Source organism: Chrysemys picta, chromosome 8 (genome assembly GCF_011386835.1).
Source record: "Chrysemys picta bellii isolate R12L10 chromosome 8, ASM1138683v2, whole genome shotgun sequence".
Classification (NCBI taxonomy): domain Eukaryota; kingdom Metazoa; phylum Chordata; order Testudines; family Emydidae; genus Chrysemys; species Chrysemys picta.
In genome coordinates, this window is record NC_088798.1 from 10,780,706 (window position 1) to 10,797,228 (window position 16,523).

The following is a 16,523-nucleotide window of genomic DNA, read 5'->3' on the forward strand; positions in this document are numbered from 1 at the left end:
AGAGCTCCTTGCAGGAACACGGAAGCAGAACAAAAGCAGCAAGGGGGGATGGGAAAAGTGTGAGGAGATCAGGGAAGGTGGGTGCGGACAGTGACAAAGGGATATGGCATCTCTCACTCTAGGTCACTGGTTCCAATCCATCTGTTAGTTGCCACCAAGTGATGACTGTCCATGCAATACGAGCTGGTGGTCTCAGCTCAGCTGTTAAGATTACAGTTATTTGTCTCAAAGTAGCATCTTTGAGGCCAGGGAGCAAATGGGTCATGAAGCCTAAACTCCCCACTCCCCCCCAGAGGTGGTTCCTTCAGGTCAGGATCGGGCACTTTTGGGCTATAGGGGAGGAGGAGGAAGAACAGCACTATGACTGGAGCTTGCACTGCCATTGCCTGTTCTGTAGCTATGTGGAAAACATCCGTTTCTAGAGCTGTCAATCTGGCACCTTTCACCAGCACTGAATTCACATGAGAAACATTAAGTTTTAAAGCATTCTTAGATTTATGCAAGCAACAGGAGATTTGAGATGCCCAAGGAGCAAAGCAGAACATTTTCTTTATAGTCTCTACTAACCTTGGAAATATCAACAGATTTGCCGCTTTTTGCCAGCTCAATCTTTGGGTCTAAGTTCTTTGCTGTCCTGAGATACAGCTTGGCTTGTTCAAGGTCATTCTGCTGCTTTGCTTTGATCGCAGCCTTCAAGTATTGCTTCTTCCTGTTCTCCAGAAATTCTAGCTGTTCACTTGCTGAAAAGGAACAGCTATATAAAACACTTATCTGACATAACCATGTCAATGCACCACGTTCATTCTGTTTGATTCATACTGTGGAAAGAGTCAAAGCCCAGGTACCAGCTGAAAACACTTGCCTGTGTGGTTGATATGCAATAGTCACACCATGGTTAGTTCCACTTGTATACTAGTACAAAAGTAATACTAATTTCCATTTTTTCCATCACGGAATCCTAAAGCAATTTACAAACCAACAAACTTTTATTTAAAGCACTACAATAAACCTGTGAGGTAGGTACAAATTATTGTCCCCATTTTACAGAAGGGGAAAACAGAGGTTAAATGACTCGTGCAAGGCTACTGAAGAGCTGTGAAAGTCAGCTGCAGACCTGGATTTAAAACTTGAGCTGACTTCCCAGTTCCATGTTCTATCTTCTAAAAACACCTCATAGTTGAATGATGCGTTATCTGTATATGTGCACGCAATATATTGTATACTTTCTTTATACACATACTTTTCTTCTCTCTCAACTTACCAGAGAAAGCAAACACATTGACCTCAATGACAAAATTACTTCATTGGAAGGCACATTAGACCACAACCATCATAGCTCATCCCTCTTCCTGCCTTTTTATATCCCACTGTTACTACTTCTTGGGTCACCACCATCCCTGAACAGCTGGTACAGTTTTAAGACTCAGGAAGGATTAATTTACATCACCCGTGCACCATATCCTACTTTCTCCACACTTTTCTTGACATAGAGGGTGTAGTGTAGTGGGTCGACTACCTCTGTTTCCCTAGAGTCTTATATTGTGTCCACCTATTGCAGTATCCAAATGCAATTACACAAGCTATGCACTTGCAGAAGGTAGTTTTCTCACCATACAAATACACAGAGCAGGCTGATAGCACTATTAATACCAGAAAGAATATACTGACTGACATATAGTCCCATCTTCACAGTGGAGCTGGCAGCATCACTGTTGTGTGCAATTTGCCCAGTCATCCAAATCCAAACCAATCAGACAATGTTGCTTGCTCTGGTTTTAACTTAGCCAAAGCAGCCAGAATACAGTGTGCTCAGTGCGGTTTAGAGAAGGAAAAGGTATGTTCATGCAGGCTCTGCAGAGAGTGGACTAAGCAAAACCTTGGTATCCCTCTGCACTCCCATCTTTCATAGTGGGTGCCTTTGCATTGCAGGCCTTAAATGAAGCTGCCTTTTCCAAATGCATTATCCTTCAAGAGGAGAAGGGACATACCAGCTCAGGGATGCTCCAGCTTTGCTCCACTGAAGGTCACTTTGGTATGGGAGCCTAAAGCCAGCTTATATACACAGCAAGATGAGCATGGCATGGTGTCACATCATCTCTGACATATGTGAAGTATGGGCAGCTGAGGGTGGCACTGTATGACTCTGGGGGCCACACTTGGCTTGTGCAGGGCACATGTTGGTTACCCTAATCTAGCTTTACCAAAGCAAGATATTGGCACCTCCTGCAGGGTGGATCTGTCCCGGCTCCTGGTACTCTTTTTTACTGTAGAACAATTAAAGCACTGAGGAGAGAAATGTGGGTAAGTGCTACGTAACAACCATCAGCTGGGCTGCAGAGAGCAGGTATTATCTTAATATTTTAATGAAAGGGAGAGGAGCCTCAATTCCATAACTGACTAATTACATCTGAGGAACTCCATTTATACACTGAAATGATCATTAACGTCGCAGCTATAGCAGCAAAAATGAGGAAGCCAAATCTAATGCAGACTCACAGATTTTAAGGCTTGAGAGACCATACACACGGATAATCTAGCCTGACCTCCTGCATAACACACACCACAGAATTTCACTCAGAAGAGAGGATGGTGTGAGCTAGTTGCTATAGCATTCAGGAACACAGCCTCACTCCCAAGAAGCTCTCCATTACACAAATGGCCAGTGGGGCTCTGTGAAAGGTGTGCTTTGCTTTGAAGAATTTTCCAAATGTAGAATGAGAAAAGAAGACTAGGCGTATGGCTAAGGCTCAGCATTGGCAATCAAGAAGCCTGGATCCCATTCCCAGTAAGCCACAAGCTTACTGTGCAGCTTTCGGCATGTCAAACTTACTCACTTTGCCTCTGTTTTCACAGCAGTAAAATGAATATTGTACAGGCAGGCATTTACTGACCTGACAGGAAGGTAATAAGGATTAATTCATTACCGTTTGTGAGCCAGTTTGAGATCCTCAGATGGAAAGAAAGAGAGAAATACTATGCATTAGCCACTGTGAGACACACGATACTGCACTCAATCAGCCAGCTGTCTGGACTAGCAAGCTCAACAAACTTGTGTGAATTCATTTTGAGTTCCGTAGTCAGCAGAGATGCCTCAGTTAAGCATTATGAATCAATAAGTTTATTGCATCAGAATTAATGAACCCATCATCTTTCTAGTCACCCACTTTGCCTCCTGGAAACAAAACTGCATAACTGATTAGGATCTGCTCCCCCAAAATGGAGTGGTGCTCCTCCTGAAGTGAACCAGAGCCACATTCATGTCTACAGGCAGTATTTTTTTCCCAAAACTTTAAGAAAACATTAAGAATGTTTGGTCCAAATGGACCGGCATGTGGATTGCTGGGAGTGATCATCTCTTCATCCTTACCGGCTAAAGGGAGATGGTCGTTCGATACAGCTTTGTCTGGTGCTGTTACAGGAGTGGATGGTGATGTAACTTTTTTCACACTCTCAGATGAGTGCTCTTCCTGGGCTACAGCAGATGGCACCATAATTGGCTTAACAACTTGTGTTGGCTTCTTAGGCAGCTGAGCAGGCCTCTTGGCAACTGGGGCCTGTGTGGGAGGTTCGCTCTAGCATGGCAAAAGGAACTAAATGTTAAATGCATAAAAACTAATACAAGACTCAGGCAACTCAAAACATTAATGGCACAGTCCACTACATCAGACTTCTGCTGTTACACTGAGAGTAGCAAAAGACCCCAGACAGACACTAACTCAGTCTAAAAGTGATGTCATGCCAGGTTTGGCTGCTTGCTTGGACAAGAAACAGATTAAACATGGTGCTTATTCGGAAGAGAGGCAAAGAAAGGCAAGAACAGAAAATTGTCAAGATATTTTTCACCATTTAAAATTACACTCCACTTGAAAATATGAAACACATCGGTCAGTAACAATCTGAGTGGAAAGAAACAACCCAAAATCTTATGGTCGGTGTAGATTGCTAGACAGCATGTAAACCCCATATAAAATTCTGATCCACCAGGAGGCAACTTTTGAGTGCCAAAGGGCTGTACAGGTGGAATAGCCACCACACAGGCAGTTGTTTTGAAGACAAAACCCACATATAAATGGATACAGGGAAACAGATACAAAGAAAAAAGGCAAGCCAAATTATGGCCCTATAAATCCCTTTAAAACAATTCAAGGTCTTTCATGCAGGATGAACTCTTTGCAATTCTCACCTCATCAAAAGATAACCCCTCCTTTACACTCCCAGCTGATTCTTACCGTCTCCCCGAGAGACAGGAATGCTGTACTCTTCTGGCTTCCAGAAGAAAGGTATTTTATTGCAATACCTCACCCAGCTGGAAATCCAATAGCTTCTTCTCCACCCACAAGAAGATACGTTTTTTTTTTTTAATTCTACATATTGGTAAGTAATTCAAACCTCCACCTCTTCATCTTCATCTTCTTTCTCCTCCATGTTAGCCAGGTGGTTGGCGCTTTCCAGCACGGCAGCTATTGTACTGTCGCCATCTGTGGGTGTCACACCAGGAATGGGGGGGAATCCTGAGACGGAAGGAGATATGGTTCAAAACAACCAAATAAAACAAACCTTGAATTCTGTACCTTTTGCCCTTTCCAGGGATGTAAGTCTTTCTCTCTGTCATCATCCCTTCAGGATCAGTGCTTGGAAAAGTGCCATGGTTCTGAAAGTATTTATCATCATCCAACAGCAACCCCTCGGAAAGTCTTTCCCACATAATTTTAGAAGTCAATGCCTCATGAATCACAAAAGGCAGAGACAAACGCTATGCACTATTCGAAAACGGATATTCTCGCTTTCCCAGTGGTATTACACATTCCTAACAATGATATTTCACTATTATTGGACTGTTAGACATGCACTGATTTCTCAGTCTAGCTGCTTTTTTGACACAGGATTAGGCCTGAACAGCCAATCCTGATCTGTGTAATCTTCAATCCCTGTTACGCCTTGTTTCCCCAATAACTATTATTGTGTGCGCTCTACTGGAACGTCAGAGCAATGCCACATCCCACTGCAGCTCAGCAGTTTCAGCAACAGCAGCACCACAGTAGTAAAGAAACATTAAACCCATTAGAATTCTTTTGACCATTTTTAGTCCTTTTGAAGGGGAGTGAACGGCTTTGATAATGGGAGACAGTCTTTAATTTCTAAGGCCTTGTCTACATTGCCACTTACAGCGCTGAAACTTTCTTCACTCATGGGTGTAACACCCACCCCGCCCCCAAGCGATGAAGTTTCAGCGCTGTAAAGCAGCAGTGTAGATAGCACTGGTAGCTATTTCTCTCGTGAAGGTGGTTTTATTACAGTGCTGGGGGAGCTCTCTCCCAGCGCTGAAGCTGCGACTACACAGCAGCACTTTAACGTCAGCTGTGTAGATATACCCTAAGTCACCAGTTCAAATCCAGCCTGGGTCAGCAGTGACCAGAGTTACCACTATAAGATAGCTATTGGATGGCATTCACATTGCTAAAATCATTCTTGTTAGTAGTCTAAGCAACCAGACCAAGGACTGGCTGAGACCAAACCGCTCTCTCACCGCAGAGACGGCTACTCCAGGGGATAGGGCAGGTTTGAGGTATATTGCAGAGTAGCCTGTGCAGCACCTGATCCATGACTAAACAGAGGATTTCTGTCTCTAAAGCTGTCATGTCTGGCACCTTTCAAAGTTCAGATGCAGTGAAATGCACACAAATATCCTCCACACCTAACACAACATTGCTGGTTTCAGTGGGTGTTCATGTAAGTCACATATGCCCTTAAAAGCCTGATTTGGAAAATATTTACATAGCCAAGATGTGTGAAGAAGTTTAGGAACCCACTGGTTTATACATATAGCAGTTTTCTCTTAAAAGCATTGACATTTCACAGGAAACAGGCCATGTTTTACAAGTTGTGGTTGTTTGTGTTTTTTTAAAACACATTAAACCATCACAGACACCTAAAAAACTTGGCACAGGGATTAAAATAGGTTGCTGTGCCAAGTACATCCCCTGGAAAGAGAGAGCTGGGCATGGTGATCAAAGGAGTGATATCATGGTGTTCAGATACAGTGATGAACACGGCAGGATATGGAACTACCAGGATAGAGGATATTGAATAGCTGAAGTTAGAGACAGAGAATTCCTATCAGGCCATCTTATCCATCCCCTTATGAATGCAGGATCATTCCTTACAGTATAGAGAACAGAAAAAAGGAAGTGTGGCTAGTCCTGGGTTCTATTCCTGGCCTTGCCACTGACTTTTAACGTGACCATGTTGGGTCACTTTGCCTCTGTGTGTCTTAATTTCCCCAACTGACCTTGGGGAATAACAACACTGACCTTCTTCATAGGTAGGGCCCTAACAAATTGATGACCATGAAAAACGCATCACGGACGATGAAATCGTGTCTCCCATCATGAAATCTGGTCTTTTGGGTGCTTTTACCCTATACTATACAGATTTCATGGGGAAGGCCAGCGTTTCTCAAATTGGGGGTCCTGACCCAAAAGAGAGTTGAAGGGGGGGAATCATAAGGTTATTTTAGGGGGGTCACGGTATTGCCACCCTTACTTCTGCACTGCCTTCAGAGCTGGGCGGCTGGAGAACTGCAGCTGTTGGCCAGGTGCCCAGCTCTGAAGGCAGTGCCCCGCCAGCAGCAGAACAGAAGTAATACCATATGTGGCAATACCATACGATGTCACCTTCACTTCTGCGCTGCTGCCTTCAGAGCTGGATGGCCAGACAGTGGCAGCTGCTGACTGAGGGCCCAGCTCAGCAGGCAGCAGCGCAGAAGTAATGGTGGCAATACCATATCATGCCATCCTTACTTCTGTGCTGCTGCTGGCAGCTGCTCTGCCTTCAGACCTGTGCTCCTGGCCAGCAGCCACCGCTTTCCTGCTGCCCAGCTCTGAAGGCAGCACCGCCACAAACAGCAACCGCAGAAGTAAGGGTAGCAGTACTGCAACACCCCCTCCAATAACCTCATGAACCCCCCACAACTCTTTCGGGTCAGGACCCCGACAATTACAACACTGTGAAATTTCAGGTTTAAATAGCTGAAATCATGAAATTTACTATTTTTAAAATCCTATGACCGTGAAATTGACCAAAATGGACAGTGAATCTGGTACGGCCCTACTCACAAGGGTGTTGCAAGGTATATTTAATAGGTGTAAATAGACTTATGCCTACTGTAGACCTGGAAATACCTGCTAGAATATCTCCAGGGATTTCACAACTCCCTACAAATAAACTAAAGAGCAAATATTCCCAGTGCTTCCCCTCCCCCAAACTGGGCTAGTGGATGGGGCAGGGAGTAACCACTCATGCGCTTGCCTATTGTTAAATCATGCTCTCCAACTTGTCTGAGTAGGGCCAGCTGGAGCACTGTTCAAATGTTCACACTTCCTTACAAACAAGGTCACTAGCCAAGAATATGCAACCATGTGAAAAAGTTAACAAGCGTAATAAGCAGTTCTGCAGTGTATTCTTCAATGCTGTCATAGAGCCAAGCCAGTCTTCTCACTGTGAAACAGGAGGAGGAGCTCAATGGGCTTCTGAAGCAATACTGCCAGAAGTCCTCTGGGTCGTAACAAATAAGGGAAATGTTGGTGATAGGGTATTTCATATATACACTTACCAGGGGGAACTGGTAATTCAGCAAAATTCACTTTTCTCCCTGCTTTATGGGTTCTTATGGCATCTTGGTATTGCTGTAATCAGAGATGTGGTTAGGCATAGGCTGGACTTGGCTATTAAGTTAGCAGTCATTTCATGCTCAAACTAGGAGAAACATTGATGCAGAAGGTAAGGTACTTTGCTACAAAGTCACGTGCTGCTTTCCAAGTCCTTTGTGCACTGCAGGTTTTCTATACAGACATGAATCTTTGCCGCACTTGTTGCTAGGACCGGCATGGGCCTTGAAGGGCTGCAGAAGCCGCAAATGCAGACAGTGAACAAAATAAGTGTCTCTCTCATCTTTCTTCTTAGTGGCCTCTCCACTCCCTAGGCCAGTGGTCCCCAAACTATGGGGCGCACCTTGAACATTCAGGGGGGGTGCACAGGGAGCCCAGGTCAGTCCCCATGTGGGGGGGCAGGGAACAAGTGCCACCCAGCTCTGCCCCTGACGCCACCCCCCAAGCTGCAGCCCTGTCCCCCAGCCGCGGCCCCGGTCCACCCTCATTCAGAATGGCCCTCTCTGTCTCCTGGCCAGCTCCATTTCCTAGCCCCAGCTCCTCCCCCATCCCCAGTTCTGCCTCTAGGTCAGCTCCGCCTCTAGCCTCAGCTCCTCCCCCCTATCCCCAGTTCTGCCTTCAGCCCACACTCCTCTGCTGAGGAAGGCTTGACTATGCAGTAATGGAACAGAGGGTGCAGAGAGATTCCATTACTGGTCAGGCAGGCATGACAGTAACTGCCCTAGGCAATGAGCCTTTCCCTCACACTACACCAATAAACAAAACACAGAACAAAAGACATTTCTCTGCAGAAGCGTGTCCACAAAAAGCCTCAGAACTCCAAGGACTGGATAATTAGAGACAATTTTTCAGCTCCCCCCCCTTTTTTTTATGAGCCTCCAATTCTGCACTAATGATGTACCCCCAACAGAGGTCCCTTAGATGTCTATGTCCCTGTGCTCAAGCCCACAGAAATGGGAGAAAAGTGTCTGAATACCCAACCCTTAACATCCCTCAATTTCAACAGGTTCACACATTAACTGCTTGTGTTCCATTGAGCCCAGTACAAATTGCTTGATATACATTAGACACCATCCCATGAAAACCACTTAGGGGACTGGCGCTCCCACGTTCATAGGAGCCCCACTGCCTTCTGCAGTGGCACACGAGAAACAGCATCAAAAAGGTTACACTGGATTTAAAGTCTATTATGCAGACAGAAGGGATGGCTGAGGAGTCTAAACATCATGTTTTAAAGATCCACTCCTCAGACGCTCAGCCTCCAGTCAGTTATGTCAGCACTACATTCTATAGGCAATTTACAAGGCAGGAATTCTCTGGATGGGAACTTAAAGACCAAGGTTCTACATGGAGGAGTAAAACGCCATATCCACGTAGGGGTTTGCACAAGTGTCTTTGGACAAAAGGTCTCCATCCCCCCCACTGTTCTGCCTTGAAGAAGCACTGAATTTCAATGGGGTTATATGTGAACAGTTTATAAAGCATTTCATTGATACAGAGATGAGTGCAGGAAGGGGCAGCAGCTTAACTATTTTAGCTCATTCCAACTGGCAGGACAATATATACAAATGATTTCAAATACTTTAATGCTCTGCTGGCCAGCTCCAGAAGCCAAGCTACTTGCTGTGCTTCCCTGTTACCTTGGCTATCCTCTCATGCATCCTGCCTTTCCGATCATCCCCACTTGCTTTGGCCTGCGCTGCTGCGGATCTGTATTTCTCCAACCTCTGCTGCAAAGCTTCCAGCACAGTTTTCGGCTGCTGAGCAGACACTAAAATAATATAGACAACGAAAGGCCACATGATTGAGACTTCAGAACACGTGCCAGCTGCCTCCATTCCCTGCCTTCCCCAACCTCCTGCAGAGCCATTGACACAGAACTGAAATCCTGTCAAGGGCTAGTTTTATTACATAAAAGCACCACAGAGCTTTATTACTGATTAAGTGTTAATAAACCTTTTTCTTCATAAAGAAGAAGTTATTCACCTTGTGCAGTAACGATAGCTCTTCGAGATGTCTCCTCCTATGGGTGCTTTACTGTAGGTGTAATTGCATCCCTGTGCTGCTGATTGGAGAATTTCGGTAGCAGTGTCCATTAGGTCTGCACATGACTCTCTCTCCTCGTGCCCTGCAACAAGACTAGCCAACGCATGTGGGCTAAGCCTCTACAGTTCCTTCTCTACTACAGAGTCATTGATAAGTACTCTGAAGTAGAGGAGAGGAGGATGGGTTGTGGAGCACCCACAGGGGAATACATCTCAAAGAACCATCATCACTGCACAAGCTGAGTAACAACTTCTTCTTCTTCAAGTAGTGTTCCTATAAGTGCTCCACTGTAGGGGACTCCTATGCCGTACCCATATGGAGGCCTGGGACTTCAGAGTCGGGTTAGTTACAGATGACAATACTGTGGAGCCGAGGAGGCAGAGTCCCCAGTGATCGCATAATGTTCTGCGAAGGTATGGACTGATGCCCATGTCACTGCTCTACAGATTTCTGATATAGGGTCATTCTTGAAGAAGGCAACAGATGAGGAGATGACCTTATGAAGTGTGTACAAACAGTATCTGGAGGGGTCATATTGCTAACTTGTCTGATATAGTTCGAGACCCACTTGGAAAGCCTTTGGGCTGATATTGCCAAGCCCTTGGACCTTTCCGTGAAAAATCTGGGGGACTTCCTGAAGGCCTTCATTCTGTCTGGTTGGAAGGCTAGGGCCCTTCTGACATCTCAGGTATGTAATATCACCTCGCTGTTGTCTCAGTGAGGCTTAAGATAGAAGGTTGGAAGATGAATCAATTGGTTCATATGGAATGGGGAGGTTACCTCAGGGATGCATTTTTGATGTGGTCTGAGTGTAACCTTGTTCCAAAAGAATACGGTATAGGGGGGATGTGCCATCAGAACTGCTATTTCTCCTATTCTCCTGGCCAAAGTAATCCCTATCAGGAAGGCCGTTTTCATTGAGAGGTAAGTAAGCGAACAAGTGGCCATGGGTTCGAAGGGAATGCCTGGTCAGTCCTTTCAGTACTAGGTTTAAGTCCCATATGGGAGTGGGAAGCCGAGTTTGTGGAAAGAGGTTTACTATACCCTTGAGGAACCTTTTGGTGGTCGCGTATGACAGAACTGAGTACCCCTCTGCTGGATGGTGAAAGGCTGTTAAAGCCACTAAGTGGACTCTAAGAGAGCTTATACACAGCCCCCGTTTTTTTATGGCCAGTGCATAATCTAAGATGTGTGGAAAGGTTGTGGATGTCGGGGAGACGTTTGTCGGGACGTACACCAAATCCAAAAGCTGGACCATTTTTTCAGTTAAGAACGCTGTGTTGAGGATTTTCTGCTGAGTAATAATACCTCTTGCACTTCCATCGAAGAGGTGCTCTCTAGGCATTTGAACTAAGAAGGAGCCATGCCTTGAGGTGGAGAATCACCAGGTTGGGATGTAGGGTATGTTCTTTATTCTAGAAGAGGAGGTGCAGAGTGAGTGGGAGAGAGATTAGAGGGCATGTTGCAAGCTCTGACAGGTAAGGGTACCAGGTCTGTCTCGACCACACAGGAGCGATTAGAATGACGTGCTCCCTTTCTTTTTATTTTCAGTAGGACCTTCGATAGCAGGAGAAAGAGAGGGAAGATATACAGGAAGTCCCTGTTTCAAGGGAGGAGGAAAGTATTGCCTAGGGAGTATTGTCTTATCCCTGCTCTGGAAGGGGTTGCGTGAACATTTCTTGCTCAGGTAAGTGGTGAACAAATCTGTGGTCAGTGTCCCCCAATGCCTGAATAGCTCATGAAGTACTAATGAGTCTAGTTCCCACTCGTGGTCATGTAGGAATCTGTGACAGACTGTCTGCCATCGAGTTCTGTGTACCCGGGAGGTAGGCTGTTGACAGTGTGACGTTGTGGGAGATACACCAGTTCCACAGTCTCATCGCTTCCTCACAGAGGGAAGGAGACCCAACTCCCCTTGTCGATTTATGTAGAACATACAGGCAACATGGTCTATTAATACTTTCATGTGTGACCCTTTGATCAGCAGGAGGAAGTAGACACAGGCATTCCTGACCCCCCCCTTAGCTTGAGGAGGTTGATGGAGAGAGAGATCTCAGCGGGTGACCATTTTCCTTGTGTCGTAAGGTCATTTAGATGTGTGCCCCACCCTATGAGCAATGCATCGGTGTTGAGAAGCAATGACGGTGTTTTTCGGCAAAGGGGGTCCCCTTTGCAAATGTTGGCTGGGTCTTTCCACCGGTCTAGGGAGATTTTGACCCTGGTGGGTAGTGACAGGGGTTTGTCTAGTCTGTCTCTGTTTGGTCTGTAAACCAAACTGAACCACATCTGAAGGCACTGCATGTGAAGTTTGCTGTGAGGTATTACTACTGTGCCCGCTGACATATGCCCTAAGAGTTGTAGGAAATGTCTGGCTAATATTTGTGGGCTGTTTTGAATGGTCTTTGTGAGTGTAGTCAGAGAGAGACCTGTGCTGAGGTAGGAGGGCTCTGGCCCATAGTGTGTCGAGGTTGGCCCCTATAAACTCCAGGCGCTGCACTGGAGTGAAGGTTGATTTCTGAGCAATGATCTGCAGGCCCAGCTCTGTAAACAAGCGAACTGTGGCTTCGGTGACTCGGTGAGTCTCTTGGAGAGGCCAAGCTCTGAGGAGGCAATCGTCTAGGTAAGGGTAGACTGTGATCCCTGGTGCATAACTGGGCAGCCACTACTGAGAGAACCTTGGAAAATACTCTCAGGGCTGATGATAACCCAAAAGGGAGCACCCTGTACTGGCAGTGGTCTTGGCCCAGAGTGAATCTGAGAAATCGTCTGAGAGTCGGTAGGATTGAGATGTGAAAATATGCATCGTGAAGATTGAGGGCCGAAAACCAGTCTTCCCATTCTAAAGCTGGAATGATTGTTGCTAAAGTGACAATCTTGAATTTCTGAACTGTGACAAACTTGTTGATAGCTCTAAGGTCTAATATGGGTCTCCAGCCCCCCTTTCTCTTGGGTATTAGGAAATACAGAGAGTAGAACTCTGTCTCATAGATGTTGAGGTACCGGTTGTATGGCTCCCAAATGGAGGAGAAGGTCTACCTCTTATTGTAGTAAACTCTCGTGAGAAGGGTCCCTGAAGAGGGACGGGGCAAGGTATTGTGGAGGAGGCAAAGAGGTAAAATGGAGAGTACCTATAGCGATCTCTAGAAACCATCAGTCTGATGTTATGTACTCCCAGGTGCTGCAGAAAGCTGCCAGACGGTAGCCAAATGGGTGGGTAGTGATGGTTTGTTGTAAGAGTTGCAGAGAGTGGTCTGCTGGCATCTTGACCAACATATCAAAATTGGTGTTTGGACATGAATGGCTGGGATGAGGAAGATTGCTGACCAGATGGTTTATGTCTTGAGAATTTAATTTTCTTCCTCTGCAGCTTGTAGTATCATTGAGCTGGGTACTGGCAGGTGAAGAGTTTATGTTGGGGCTGCAGACTAAATTTCTTCTTTTGTCCCAATGTGCACATGACCAGCGAATGGGGAGTGGCCAAAGAATCCCTCAGAGTATGAAGGGAGGCATTGGTTTTCTCCGCAAAGAGCTTGCTGCCCGGAAGATCTTTGAAGGTTGACTGCACCTTCTTTGTGAAACCCGACAAATGGAGCCAAGAGACACACCGCATCACCACCGCCATGGAGATGGATCTGGCTACAGTATCGGCAGCATCGAGGGCAGACTGTATTGTTGTCTTTGCTTCTATCTGCCCCTCTTGAATGATGGCCTTAAATTGGTTGCGATACAACTCGGGCAGCTGCTCAGTAAAATTGTTCAGTTTTGAGTAGTTTGTGGAATCGTATTTCGCCATGAGGGCTTGATAGTTGGTAACTCGAAACTGAATTGTGACTGAGAAGTACACCTTCCTTCCAAAGTGGTCCAGATGCTTCCAGTCCCTATCGTAGGGAGTGGACCTCGTGTGATATTGACAGCCATGAGAAATAAAGCATCCACCATGATGGAGTACGGTAGAGGGTGGAAGAAGAGGAACTCTACTTCTCTCACTGGCACTAGTAGGACTTTTTGTCTGCTCTCTTGCAAGTTGGTGTGACTGAAGCTGGGGTCTGCCACATGGTTCTTGCAGGGTCGAGAAGAGTCTCATTGATAGGGGGGAAACTTTTGAGGAGGAAGATCAGTGGAGGATGTCCCGGAGCTTGTAGTGTGTGTCCTTGACTTCCTCCAGCAGTATCTGGAGAGAGTCAGCCACTCTCTTTGTGAGATCCTGGAATAGGCGAAAATGATCCAGCAAGGATTGTGAGGGAGGCATGACCGTCTTGTCTGGGGAGGAGGATGAGGGGTCACTGCCTCCTCAGCATCACCCTCACACTCCTCCAGGACTTCTTCTGGGGGCTCCAGGGCCCTGAACACTGTGGCTGAGGAAGCGTGACTTGGGGCCTCATGGGTGGGACTAGAAACCTGAGAGGCACGGGGCAGTATGCAGCCCAGTCGTTCCAGTAGGGCCACTGGGGTGGAGGGTGGCACGGAATCCAGTGATGGTGCCAATGGATGGCCGTTCCAGGATGATGATGATGGGGTCTTCTGAGGATATGCTTGGGGGCCCTGCTGGTATTGGGCACCCTAGGGGGCTTGGGAGGTGTACTAAGATATTCCCTCCTCCAGCTCCCTATCTGAATCCGCTCTAGAAAGCAGGAGTGCATGGCAAGGCAGCAGGGAAGACTCCCATGCCAGACGGAGGCTGTGTGTGGAGGTCCCAGTACTGAAGAGAGGAGACTTGACTCTAGCACATCATTACACGGAGGTCTCTTGAGTGCTGGAATTGTGGTGGTGCCAATTGGCTCGATGCCACTAGCAGTGCCAGGGGGGATGGAGATATTGTCCACACCGGCTGTTCAAGTACTGGATGAAGCATTGTACCGATGGGGCATCACCATATCAGTGGTGCCTTGCAGTGTTTGCTCCTGTCCTTCTTCTTAGGTACCATTCACTTGGTGCTCGTGCCCATTGGGTCTGTGGGTGCATCAATGTTACCTGCCGCAATAGTCTTTCTTGAGCTGTAGATACTGGGCTTGGCCTATTTCAGTGCTGACGGTACTGAGGATACCAAGCATGCTGGGGATCATTTGCAGCTAGCTCGTGGCTCACTGTGAGGATTTCCCGCTCTCTTTTTTGACTTATAAGCGCAGTTGGCAGCTGATTTCTTCACCCCATAGCCCTTGGATGTGCCTGGAGACTCTTGGCGCGGGTCCAGAGAAAGTCTGAGCGCCACCTCCATGAATATAATCTTCTGCTTCAGCTCTCTGTGCTTGCGAGACCAAGGTCTAAGATACTGGCAGAGAGCACAATTTTGAGGGACATGTCCTTCCCTGAGCCAACGAATGTACCGTGAGTGCGTGTCTGCGACGGTGATAGCCTCGTTGCACGAGAGGCACTTCTTGAAACCTGGATAACCAGACATACCCCAGTGGGGGAAGAGCCCCCAGTGAGAAGGGTGGGAATGAAAAAAAAGTAAAATATCTAAATATATATGTATTAGAAGATAAGGTAAAAAATAAAGACACTAGACTGACTACTACTAAAAATAAAGCTCTAGGCTACAAAGAAAAGGATGAGATAATAGTCACTAATGGACAGCTAACAGCTCTGTCTCTAGTGGGGCGGTTGAGAAGCAACTGAGGGGGGTTAGCCCACGTGCACTGGCTACCCTCATGGCAGGGCGTGAGGAGAGAGAGTACATGTGTGGGCCTAATGGATACTGCTACCGAAATGCTCCAATCAGCAGCTTAGGGACACAAGTTAGGGCGACCAGACAGCAAGTGTGAAAAATCAGGACAGAGGGTGGGAGGTAATAGGAGCCTATATAAGAAAAAGCCCCAAATATCGGGACTGTTCCTATAAAATCGGGACATCTGGTCACCCTAACGCAAGTACGCCTACAGTAGTACACCCATTGGGACACTACTCGAATTAGAAAGACAGTTTATTAGGTACTTCTATTATCCATTCCAGTATTCATGTATAACTTGGATCAGCATCCAAATATCATATAAGAATATGACTCAATACAGAGAAGTCCTGCTTTACAAATCCTACCTGAGGCTTCATGGCCCTGAGGTTTGAACATTGTGAGGGGCTGGGAATTTTCAACGGGAACAGATGCCATCCGGTTTGATGGAGCCGGTCTCTTTTCCAGGCTTTCAAGATCTGTGAGGGAAGAGGCAATTTTCAAGTACAGTAACTCCTCGCTTAAAGTCGTCCCGGTTAATGTTGTTTCTTTGTTACGTTGCTGATCAATTAGGGAACATGCTCATTTAAAGTTGTGCAATGCTCCCTACTAACGTCGTTTGGCAGCCACCTGCTTTGTCCATTGCTTGCAGGACGAGCGGCCTGTTGCAGCTAGCTGGAGGGGGCTTGGAACCAGGGTGGACTGGCAGCCCCCCTATTAGCTCCCCCTATCAGTCCTTGCTTCCCTAAGTTCCCTGTACAGCAGCTGCCCAGCAGGCTAGCAATTGCAGCTGTCCCTCCCCCCACTGCCATGTGCTGCTCCTGCCCTCTGCCTTGGAGCTGCTCCCCGAGACTCCTGCTTGCTGTGGGGGGGGAGGGGAGGAAGAGGGGGGATGTCAGGGTGTGCCCTCCCCCGCTCCTGCACCCCGCTTACCCCATCTTCCATAGAGCAGGGGGGACACACGACAGGGTTCAGGAGGGAAGGAGCTTGCTGGCAGCAGCTGAGGTCTCAGCAAGCTGATCTAATTAACAAGGCAGTGTACTTAAAGGGGAAATGCGCATCTCTCTCTCACACACGCGTGTGTCTCTGTCTGCAATGCTGTCTCCCCTCCCTCCATTCCTGCTGCCTTGTAGAGTGTGAGAGTT

At 46.9% G+C, this 16,523-nt stretch overlaps 1 protein-coding gene across 8 annotated transcripts in view; it reads right to left on the minus strand.

Annotated features, from left to right (window-relative positions):
* CC2D1B (coiled-coil and C2 domain containing 1B) overlaps positions 1 to 16,523 on the minus strand; it is a 74,746-nt gene that overhangs the window by 24,839 nt on the left and 33,384 nt on the right. For 4 of the 8 annotated variants that reach the window (XR_010589597.1, XM_005284806.4, XM_065553833.1 and 1 more), the window contains exons 10-15: positions 15,747 to 15,857; positions 9,308 to 9,438; positions 7,613 to 7,685; positions 4,396 to 4,511; positions 3,368 to 3,572; positions 568 to 740 (exon numbers count right to left, since the gene is read on the minus strand). Coding sequence is in view for 6 of the 8 variants with exons in the window: in XM_005284806.4 (XP_005284863.2) it covers positions 568 to 740; positions 3,368 to 3,572; positions 4,396 to 4,511; positions 7,613 to 7,685; positions 9,308 to 9,438; positions 15,747 to 15,857 (809 nt within the window). In the remaining 2 variants the exon portion in view is untranslated. Of the gene's footprint in view, positions 1 to 567; positions 741 to 3,367; positions 3,573 to 4,389; positions 4,512 to 7,612; positions 7,686 to 9,307; positions 9,439 to 15,746; positions 15,858 to 16,523 lie in introns of all 8 variants that reach the window. The other 4 variants (XR_010589596.1, XM_005284805.4, XM_042851417.2 and 1 more) reach the window with 1 other exon arrangement.